General features: G+C 42.6%; 1 protein-coding gene across 1 annotated transcript in view; it reads right to left on the bottom strand.

Moving 5' to 3' along the window:
- The window catches only part of KDSR (3-ketodihydrosphingosine reductase), a 26,653-nt gene extending 18,438 nt beyond the window's left edge, over window positions 1-8,215 (bottom strand). The window contains exons 1-5 of the mRNA XM_014529637.1: window positions 8,144-8,215; window positions 7,941-8,030; window positions 5,523-5,579; window positions 2,846-2,911; window positions 2,557-2,652 (exon numbers count right to left, since the gene is read on the bottom strand). Of these exons, the coding sequence (XP_014385123.1) occupies window positions 2,557-2,652; window positions 2,846-2,911; window positions 5,523-5,579; window positions 7,941-8,030; window positions 8,144-8,215 (381 nt within the window). The remainder of the gene's footprint in view (window positions 1-2,556; window positions 2,653-2,845; window positions 2,912-5,522; window positions 5,580-7,940; window positions 8,031-8,143) is intronic.
- Window positions 8,216-11,659: the final 3,444 nt, after the last annotated feature.

Here is an 11,659-nt window from a genome sequence, read left to right as displayed (position 1 = left end):
AATTTTTGTGCACCGGGCCTCTAGTATATATATATATTAAAGTAATAAACCTTCCCACAAAGAAAACCTCAGGCTTCACTGGTTCACAAACACTTAAGGAAGAATGATATCAACTTTATACAAATTCTTCCAGAAAACCGAAGAAAACACTCCCTACTCAAAGGCCAACATTACCCTTATTCCAAAACTAGAAAATAACATTACAAGAAAAGAAAAATATTCAAGAACTTAGAAATGATAAGACATCATAACCAAGAGGGATTTATCCCAGGAATGCCAGGTTGGTTTAACATGTGAAAATTAATCAATGTAATTCACCATATTAACAAAATGAAAAAGAAGAACTCTATGATCATCCCAATAGATCCAGAAAAAGCATTCAACATCCAGTCCTTATAAAAACTCTTGGCAAACTAGGAATAGAAGAAAATGTCCTCAACTTGATAAAGCACATCTACCAAAAACACAAAAACAAAACTATAGCTAACATCATACTTAAATGGTCAAGACTGAATGTCTTCTCCTAAGACTGAGGACAAGACAAGAATGTCTGCTCTCACCACTGTGCTACAAGTTCCAACCAGTGCAATAAGGGTGTCCAGAAGGCAATGTTAGAAGTAAAACTGTTGCAGATGATATGATCTTTGATGTAGAAAATCCAATGAGTACTAGAATTCCTAACTGAGTTCAGCAAGATTGTAAGATCAATATCCAAAAAAATCAACGGTCTTTTTCTACATTAGCAATAAACACTCAGAAACTGAAATTTTAAAGAATACTATTTATACTACATCAAAAAATATGAAATACTGAAAAGTGATGTGTAAGACCCAAACACTGAAAACTACAAAACCTTGCTGAAAGAAATTAAAGAAAACCTATAGACTATGTCCATGGGTTAAAGACAATATTATTAAGATGTCAATTCTCCCCAAGTGGATCTATGGGGTCAATGTAATCCTAATCAGAACTGTGAAATAACTCTCATTAATATCCACAGGTAGAGAAAACAAGACACAGCTCCAAAAACCACGAAGGGAGGCATTAAAAAGGGAAATGAAGAGAAGTAAGCTGGAGGTCCCCAGGTCCACCTCCAGTTTTATGAATCACGGGAAGACCTCGCGTGACTCTGCACAGAGTTGTGCTCGTAACTAAGATTTATTACAGTGACAGGCACAAAGCAAAATCAGCAAGGGCAAAAGGCACCCGGGGCAGAGTTCAGAGGACACCAGGGACAGGTCTCCAGGCAGCCGCTGCCTGCAGTCACAAAGGGCGTGCGCACTCTCCCCGGCAATGAGTTGTGACGACACGTGCAGTAGTGTGCACAGGCATCGTATGTGCGTGTGAACATCAGTAAAATTAAACTAACAACAAGAAGCCAAACAAAAGAAGTAACTGAGATAGAATTTATTTTGAATAAAAATGAACTCTTAGCTTCAGAAAATGCATCAAAAGTGGTGGTGTGTGTTCTCACCAGGCTCATTGATGATAAGCCCCTACTTTGATCAGAACAAGGCAAGTCACTGAGCCCCAGATGGGAGGGGCAGAGTAGCCTTGGAAGGTGACAGTCCCCTGCTGCCTCCATTCAGGGCAGGCAGGGGAGGAAGGGACTTTTTGTAGGGAGACTAAGGACAGAGAGGGCCTCCTGGTCTGAGGCCCAATCACTGGAATAGAGGCCCCAGGTTTTGGGTTGATAGTCCTTCCTTTTTAGAAGGCCAGTTCTCACATCCAACATCCCCTAACAGCTGCTTGAATCTTTGTGCTGAATTGTTGCCGCCTCCTGCTAGCCCACACTCCGTGGTTGCCCAGTACTCTACCTCCATCCACTTCCCAACATCACTATTTCTTCACTTAGTGACCCCAAAAGCTCCTAAAAGTTGCCCTGTACAGTGGGGGATCCTTTAAAAATGCAGATCCCACCACTGCTTAGCCTAACTTAAAACTCTTGAGACATCTGAGACTAAAACCCTCAAGGCCCCAGCAGACCTGGCCCATGCCCCACTCTGCCCATCTCTGGGGATGCTCCAGCCACACAGGCCTGCCAGTCCATCCTTGGGTTTGCCAAGCTCCTCCCACCTGGGGCCCTGGCAGCTACTGGCTTTTTCCTGGTCCCTCTGTCCCCGTTCCCCAGGTCTCCGACCCCAGCCCCCAGGCTGGGTCTCCATCCACACCACCTCACAGAGCCCCTCAGCCCATTCCTTTCCCCACAGCACATACCCCAGTCTGAAATCACACTGCTATCTGCTTGCTCCTGTGGGGTCTTGCTACCTCACCCAGACTTTATCTTCTTGCTCAGCACGCATCCCCCAGGACCCAGAACAATGCTGGATGCATGAGAGGCTTTCACTAGAGTATTTTGGGTTGAATGAATGAATACCTGGGAAAGGACATTAGTATTTGTAAGCAGCCACCATGGGCTAAGCGCCACGCACAGATTAGGTTACTCAGTCCTCACAGCTCTGGGAGCTCCACCCACTTCATGGGCAGCCAGGGCAGCCTTGCTCTGCTTTTAGTGTACGGGCTATCTCCATGATCAAAAAACAAATTTTTACTTACTTCGAAAGTACTAACTTCAAGATCTTCAAATTTTCCTGAAATTGACATTCCTGCACAGTTTACAAGCATGTCCACTGGGCCCAATTTCTCCTGTGCCTGGAAAAATGCATCAGAGAAGACATTAGGAAGACAAAAGAAGAGTCACTCAGGAGCAAATCAATGCCAATAAGTAAAATCTATAAAACTATTAGACCTCTTAGGAAGGTTTACCAATTCCAAACCACCCAGCAAAATGGTAAGAACCAAACAAAAGGCATATGAATTAATTCCAATTAGCTCAGCCTCTTACTTGTTTTATGACATTCTCCACTTGGCTATAGTCTTGGGATACATCAACTGATATACAAAGCACCACCTGTTAGAAAGAGAAAGTAATGACTAAAGCTATGCAGGTATCTGAAACTATTTTTAAAAGTTTTGGAGGGGGTTTTTTAATTTTTGTTTTTTTTTTTTTAATTAAAGGCAATTCTTTCCACAAGATAAGGAGTCCAATTTTGGATATACCAATTGCACTGTTTGAAATCTGTTGGCAATGCAATTAGCAGAGTCTAATTTTCTTGGCAGTTTTTATAGAAAATTGTTTCGAGCAAACTCAAAATCTGTTGACAATGCAATTAGCAGAGTCTAATTTTCTTAGCAGTTTTTGTAGACAACTGTTTTAAACAAATGCAAATGTTGGTCAAAGGGTACAAACTTTCAGCTATAAAATGAGTAAGTTCTGTGGATCTAACGTAGAACGTAAAGGCTGTCATTAATACTGACCTACTGTATACTTGACATTTGCTAAAAAAATAGATCTTAAATGTTCTCACCACACACACAAAATAACTATGTGAAATCATGGATGCGTTAATTGATCGTGGTAATCATTTCACAATGTAAACGTATGTTAAATCATCATGTTGTACACTTTAAATACACACAATTTTTATTTGTCAATTATACCTCAATGCAGCTGGAAATAGAAAAAAAAATGCTCCTCTTGAAATGCCACTACTCATCTACAATAACAGAAACAGGTCATTGACCACCTGCAGTCAGGAGGGGAGGCAGGGGCGAGGGCCAACTCTGGGGGGTGCTGGAAATGTTCTGTCTCTGCATCTCGGTGGTAGTTTCACATGTATGTACACCTTTAAATGGGTGTGGTTTATTGCACATAAATTCTACCTCAAGTTGTTATTAAAAAGACTACATACATTAAAGAATACACAAGTCACATCTCAGGTTGTTAATATCTTAAGTTGCTAAAAAGAATAATAATAAATCTAACAAATAGGTTTAAAGAATGACTTCCCTTGGAGCAATATCAGAGCTGTGACTGCCCTGTTGGGATTGAATACCAGCCGGTGGAATACAGAGATAAGTAAACAATATCTACTAGCAGAAGCCACCTCAGCCTGGGCTCCTGCTCGGAGGTCGAGCCACAGGACATTATCGTGGAGACCAAGGGTCAATCTGGGCCTGCAGGAGCTGAGCAGGGAGCCAAGTCACATCTGGTTCCTTCTGAGGTTTGCTTGAGATCCCTGCCTCTGGGATGACTGGCCACTCAACTGATTCTCTCAGCAAGGGGGCCACTGAGCCCAGCCCCGGGGCCCACCAGGTATAAACAGCCATGCCTGGGGGTGCGCAGCCCAGAGGGATGGCGGGAAGCCTCGGCCTGTGCTTTACTTTGGAAAACAAGTCCATTTAGTCTTTGAAAAGGAACAGAGTGAGGGAGAAAAGGGGGAGAAAGCATATATTCCGTGCTTACTTTAATAGAAATGTATGAGACAGAAATGAAGAACACTAATAGGGACAAACAATGAGCTTTTGTTTAATTTTCCTTTGTGGGTAATGTTTCCAAAGCAGAGCTTAGGTCACTGACATAGGAACTTCCATGTTCCCAGGGAGGTAGCAGAGAGAAGCAGGAAGGTGTCCTTGGTTTCTCAGTCTTTCCATGAATTCTCCCGTGTTGACACTGGCCATCATGCTGAGGTGCAGACAGAGTATGTGTGTGGGTGGGCATGTAAGCACATCAATGATATGCACCCACGCGTAGTGTGGGTACGAGGCGGTAGAAAGAACGTGCATGCACTGGGGAAGGCTGAGTTCCAATCCTGTCCCTTTATCAACTTCCGAGCAGAACCTGGGAAGGCTGCAGTGACCTCACCTGTGCAATAAGGGTGTCAGACACCCGATGACCAAGATCCCTCCCAGCTCTAAGAAACCATGTGTGAGAAATGAAGCTGTGACATGGGAGGTCAAAGAGATGAATAAAAAGAGACCAATGGCTGTAGGGTTTTCAGGCAGAAAGTTTTACTTAATGCAAGGAACCCCATCCAAATGATATAAATTCCTAAGGAAAGGAAACACCCCCTTTGAAAATGTGCCCTGGCATATTCCAGACTCAAGGGATTGCCCTGGACTTTATCCCTTATCATCACAAAGAAAACAATTGTTTAAAAAGGGAGTAGGAATCATGGAATTAATTTTTAAACATGCCTTTTTATGCAGGATTGGATCATTTACTATACTAGTAAATAAAACCTATACCACAGACAAGTGACATTTTTTTAAATGTTAATAAAAGTTATACATACTAGTATATATAGATAGACTCCATTTTATCTATCAAACAATTCCATAACCCAGAAATATTTTTAAATGCCCCCTTCCCCTTAAGTGTTGGTATCAAGTTGACTTAAATAAATAATTGAAATAAAATAATTTTCCAGCAAAGTATTTTGTTATTTTGATGGTTTGTGTGTGTGTGTGTATATGTGTTAGAGTCTATATGTTTTTGTCATAATCTGGAATTCCAGACAATTCAAGCAGTTTCACCTTTTTCACAACAGTCTAGTATGTATTTTAAGTAGAAAACTCTCACATCTTCCAGTAAACTATTAAGAACTGAAGAGTCCCTTTTTTCCCTTTATGCACCTGTGTTGATTCGTACAGGAAAGGCATCAGGCAGACAGTAGTTTTACCTGTTTGTCATTAATACAGTGCTTCTCAATTTCTTTCTTTGCCTGCAGCAGCCTCTCCTAAAAGCAAAAAAGAACTATTAGTTCTGGCGATTGTCTACTCATCTGCTTGTTTGTTTAAAAGGAGAGAAAAAGTAATTATTTGTGTAAGTACTCATTAAATTCTAGAAAACACGAAGACAACACCTATGTTGCGCAGGGATGGGCCACCATCAACGAAAAAAAAGAAGCTGTAGCATACGCTAAGCTATGGCTAAGCAATAGCAAGTTTTTAAATTCATTGTATAGAACGATAATAGAAAACTAAATGAACTCCAAAAATCCCAACAGACAGTATTAATTGTTGATGGGCACCCTATCAGTTCTAATCAATGTTTTGATCTGACATTTGATATAAACAAGAACAACCATGTGGATATGCAATTAGGGTACATGTGATTCCATGTCGAGAGATCACCCAACATTTCCCTCCTCTGCTATAAAAGCAAATATAGAAAAATCACTTTTTAGATGGACCAGGTAAATCCATGCCTGGCTACTCTCACAGTTACTCTTTAGACCAGCAAAGTGTCCATGGAACAGTAGTTCTTCCAATATCTCATTCTATAAAAGCAAATATAGAAAAATCACTTTTTAGATGGGCCAGGTAAATCCATGCTTGGCTACTCTCACAATTACTCTTTAGACCAGCAAAGCTGTCCATGGAACAGTAATTCTTCCAATATCTCATCTTGCTTGTTTCACGCATTTTCAAGAAGACAAATACCGGTCTACAGTGTCTTCCTTTGCTCTAAAGGATGCACTTTAACCCTTTGAGTGCCAACCAATACCCTAGGAACTATGCTAAAATTGCCAAGGCATTTTTGCTGATTTTACAGCAGTTTAGGAAAAAAATTATGAATCGCAAGTAAATGAAGTTACATATTCAAAAACTTAAGGAAACCTTTACTACATTGACATATTTAGCAATATCATCATCACTAATAAAAGCAGACTTAGAACTGGATGCCATTTTGAAGCTTTGATAGCGCTCCCAGCACTTTTGGCGAAAGACAGGAGGAGCGCGATCGCGCTCCCCGGCACTCTAGGGGTTAAATACGTCGTGACAGCAGAAAAGCACAAAAGGGAAGGCAATCCTTTGGAAAGACACACCTGTTTTCTAAACATGAATGTGTCTATAATAAAATAATACTGTTCTGTGAATCAATATATGCACAACTCAACTTTGCGAAAATCAGAATAAAATATTACATCAGAAAATAAAAGACTTCTGGAGGCCAGAAAGCCCGTCTGCTCCTCGTTCACCTGCAGGCACACAAGGACCACACAATGAGCTTCTGAGCACCCAAAATGCAGGCCTCCCTGCCCCCCTTTCCATCTGCCTGGAGTCAAATACAGGCAATGTTTAAACCTCACAAAATGCCTTTTTATTAAAGTCGTGTTTCCATTCCTGTAAGGTGCATGAATGTCAAAGCAAATTCACTGTTAGAGAAGTCAGCAGTATACCTTTTATGTATATCCTGCCTTTCTTGATTTTAAAAAGAAACAGTGGATGTCCAAGCCTAATTCTGTATCACTGTTTAAACGTTTCCCCCAGAGGCCCCTATGGCCGGCTACTCCCACTGAGGCCTGCTCACCTGTGCACCCCCTATCTGAGCAGTCACGGTACTCCTGCTCTCCCTTTGCGTAGGGGCATTCCAGTGCCCAGGCACCGATGCCACGCTGACGTTCCCATCCCCTCTATCATCCCCTTCCCGTCTTCACTCAACAACAATGTCTGAGCATACGCTGTGAGCCAACTATGCCGGGCACAGAACAATGGCAGTGGACAATACAACCCTGGTCACTTCCCCCACCCCACGGAGAAAGGGGGACTCCCCCACTCTTTGTGTGAACAGAGTGGCACTGCTTCACAGGGCATGGAAGCAACTTTGGCAAGAACAACAGACCTTGTATCAACTGAACACAGAATAACAGGTGTTTTGCTCAATTGCTGGGGAGGAGTGAGATTCCTCAGTGCGGTCTGGTTTCACTAGAGATGTGTATCATGTCATAAGCAAATGAGAAACATCTACATATCCTATCAGTGCCAACAATGCTCCTGCCGGCACCCCCAGTGAGCGGAGGGCCCTCCAGGCTTCCTGTGGCCAGGTGTACTGCCTAGCTTCCTCTTGGCCTCTCCCACCCCAAAATCAGCAGCGTCCATGGTGCCTAATCGTTGATGGCACTAAATATGTATTTGTGGAGCTGGTCTGACTTTGACCAAGAAACTGCCCTGAATATGAGAAATAACCGTGGTTCAGGAAGCGTACCTCAAACTGGAGATTTCCAGCACAGGTGTCGGCACCAGGACGTTTGGTACAACCTCTTTGATTAATTTAAAGTTGAATGAGTTACTAATAACGTACCTAGAAGACTTACCTCATTTCGTGCAACCAGAGTTATGAATGCGCCTTGTTTGTAGCACTCGATAGCAATGCACTTTCCAATGCCACTGGAGCCTCCTGTGACCTAAAAGTAAAAAAAGTCTTCTTAGCACTTGGCATTTCCCTTCTGTTGAAAGCTCATCTAAAATAATTACGATGGGTTCTAAAAACCAATAGAAGAACTAAATTTTTAGCTACTGTTGCTTCTTCATCCCGGACTTTATGAGTGCAAACATGGAAGATTGTGCCATCAGCAGGGCCTGCTGTCATTGTCCCCAGCACTGAACTATATATACACTGCACACCCATACCTTTTCCTGAGTTCACTGGAGGGAAAGTGTCCTGTAAATCTAGCTAATAAATAATACATTAGCCCTATGTGCCCATCAATAGATGAGTGGATAAAGATGTGGTACATGTATACAATGAAATATTACTCAGCCATGAAAAAGAATGACATCTTCCCATTTGTGACAGCATGGATGGGCGTAGGGGTATTACGTTAAGTGAAATAAGTTAGACAGAGAAAGACAAATACCATGCGAAAGAACATTATATAAAAATAAAATAATATAAATGAACAAAACAGAAACACACTGGAAGATGTAGAGAACAAACTCAGGGTTGTCAGCTGGGAGGAGGGTTGGGGGACTGGGTGAAAAAAGTTTAGGAATTGCGAAATACAGATTGGTAGTTACAAAATAGTCACAGGAATGTAAAGTACAGAATAGGGAATACAGTCAATAATATTGCAATAACTATGTATGGTGCTAGTGGGTACTAGAATTATTGGGGCATCACTTGGTAAATTATATAAATATCTAACCACTATGCTATATAGCTGAAACTAATCTATATATATAAAAGGCTAAGTGACCAACAGTATGTCCCTCCAACCGTATGTCCCTCTGACTGAACAACTCTCCGACCGACCAGCCGGTATATATGACGTGCAGTGGCAATTTAAAAATAAACGTTGACTCGCGCATGTGCAATACATATAAAGCTCTCACTGGCACCAATCTAGACAGGGTAGGAATATTCCTACCTGAACCCGTTTTCAGACATGGTCAGTTACAGGTGCTTTCTCTCAAGTTCGAAGAGCATGTGACGTTAAAGTTAAAGTTGTAAATACTTCATCACAAGGGAATTTAGTCATGCACTCTGAAAGTGTTTTTACTCTTAATGTGGTATACAGGGAGATATTAGAATAAGTTTAATCCTGCCTACCCTGCAGGGGCCAGCTCCAATTTCACTTCCTCCAATCAGCTCTTCCTGTCACTCAGTCCCATCCTTTACCCGTCACTTCTATCTTGTGCACAGTTACTTATGTACATGTCTTAGTCCCCCTGCCAGACTGTAAGTCCCTTGAGGACCAGTATCCACTCCAATTTACCTCCCTCATTCCTAGCACAGTGCAAAGCATAAGCAGTTTCAAAATAAACACTTGCCTACATTCATTTGCAGAATGGTGTATTGTGCTATTCCTATGAAAGATACAATGACAAGAACACTTTTAAGTAAAATTTCCTATTTGTTATTCAATGAATGAACGGAAGTTATGAAGAAAATGTATATGCTGTAAAGTGCCATGTTGATATTAGCTGTTGTTATTATTGCTGTCTTTTCTAGACTGTAATAAGTAAGCTAGCTGTGTGAAATTACCGCACAGCAAAGAACTGTTCGACCTGATCATTTCAAAGATTTTTCCATAAGAACAAGAGTAAGACTTCAACTTTTGGGTCATGCTTCATGGGAAACTAAACCCCCAAGCAAGCCAGCTAATTCTTAGACGGTACCTAAAAATAAGCCATTTCTAGGCTATAATATTCTGAAAGTTATAAGCAAATATGAGAGATCTTCAAGATGGCTGAGAAAAATGGTAACTGTGTACTGAGTTGCCTGACAATTGGTAAACAGAGCCCAGATGTGGGACACTAAAGATAAGTTTAATTTCCTTCCTTTATCATTCCCTCTTACTATTCATTGGAAATTCTATTTAAATGTTACTAACTTTAGTCACACCCCACCCCTCTTATTGAAGGCAAGATGGGGGAGGGTGTTACAAGGAAAGTTGCTCCCAGCCATCTCCAAAAAAAGAAAAACTTGATTTTCCAGTACACAAGTAAATTAAACAGCTTTTTAAATATATTTTTATTGATTTTTTACAGAGAGGAAGGGAGAGGGATAGAGAGTTAGAAACATCGATGAGCGAGAAACATCGATCAGCTGCCTCCTGCATACCCCCCACTGGGGATGTGCCCGCAGCCAAGGTACATGCCCTTGACTGGAATCGAACCTGGGACCCTTCAGTCTGCAGGCCGACGCTCTATCCACTGAGCCAAACCGGTTAGGGCAATTAAACAGCTTTTTAAAAACCAGCTGATGTACAAGAGTACATACCCTGTAAGACGTCTGCAATTAGGGAGATAACACTAGTATGTAAGAATTGTTTTAAAAAGAGAAACAATAATTATGACCTAGTCTGTTCATGCTTCCACATAAACAACCATGCCAAACGCCAGCTCCCTCTCCTAACACCACCTGGTCTAGTCCTAACAAATCTCAAGAAAAATAATTATGTTTTCGCTCTCCTTATAACATTAAAAAGGAGGACAGATGGTGACAGATGTGAATTATTCATGTCACCCTCACATCACTTATAAGGGCGTTTTAAAACTAGACAGTGAAAGTAAGAAACTTCTCTTGGTCTCTCCCAGGCTTGTCTGTCACCTTACCGACCAGCGGCCTGCAGCATCATGGGGTGGAAGGAGCAGAGTCAAGGTTAAGGGAAACTCTCTTGGAGACACTGACTCAAATTTTTCATCAATGCATTTGGCTTTCCCTTTTTCCAAGTTACGCTCTGCAAACATAAGTTCTGAAAGAATCCAACCTTTAAAGCCATGCGATGGTGGCAGAAGTTATCCTGCGGATGGATGTGACACCTTCAGGATTTGGCATGACTGTGAAGTTTTGCTCCTCTCTCTTGCTCTCTCAAAGAATTTACACTCATCTATCTTCCACATAGGGAAGCGCAGGAGTTGGAAATTCACGAATTGTTTTACAAAAGAGAACTTAAAGGAAACACCTTTTCTCATTCCCGAAGCTGGTCCAGATTTAAAGCCCACGACAAGAAATGGCCATCCTGTCCTATGGCACACAGCTCAGTGGGGAGGCTCGAGTATGTCACCTCGGGCACCAGGAGGATCTGTGCCACCAGCTTAGTCCCTACCCATAACCTCCCGCCTCAGTGTGCACCCCGGGGTGGGGAAATTCAAAGCCGCCGCAAAAATCGAGGTGCTGGGCGCAGGGAAGGTGGCATTCTCAGTTTAAAAGAAGTGCTACACCTGCAGAAAGGGAATCTTTGAAGGCACGAGCTTCCGGTAAGAAACAAACCAAACCCATCCACAGCCCTTTCACTCCTAAAGCGCCGCCAGGTGGATCGGACTCCGATGCTGGCACCGGGTCGCCCAGGAACCGCCATCAGCCGACCCCAGGCTGAGCTGCCAGAGAAACCAGCAGTGTAGACGGGGCAGAGGCGTCCCGGCACCTCCCTCCGGCCAGGGCTGCCGGCCCACTGGGCTCGGCCAGTTTCCCCCAAGTGAGTCACCCCCTGGATGCCTTTGGCAACCGCTCGGTCCGTCCCTCGCACAGGCCAGCTCCCAGCTCCCAGCGCCTCGGCCCCTCCGGGCGGCAGGGACTCCCTTCCCCGCC

This window comes from Myotis brandtii, unplaced genomic scaffold (genome assembly GCF_000412655.1).
Source record: "Myotis brandtii unplaced genomic scaffold, ASM41265v1 scaffold69, whole genome shotgun sequence".
Classification (NCBI taxonomy): Eukaryota; Metazoa; Chordata; class Mammalia; order Chiroptera; family Vespertilionidae; genus Myotis; species Myotis brandtii.
This window is presented reverse-complemented; position numbering and strand designations above follow the sequence as displayed.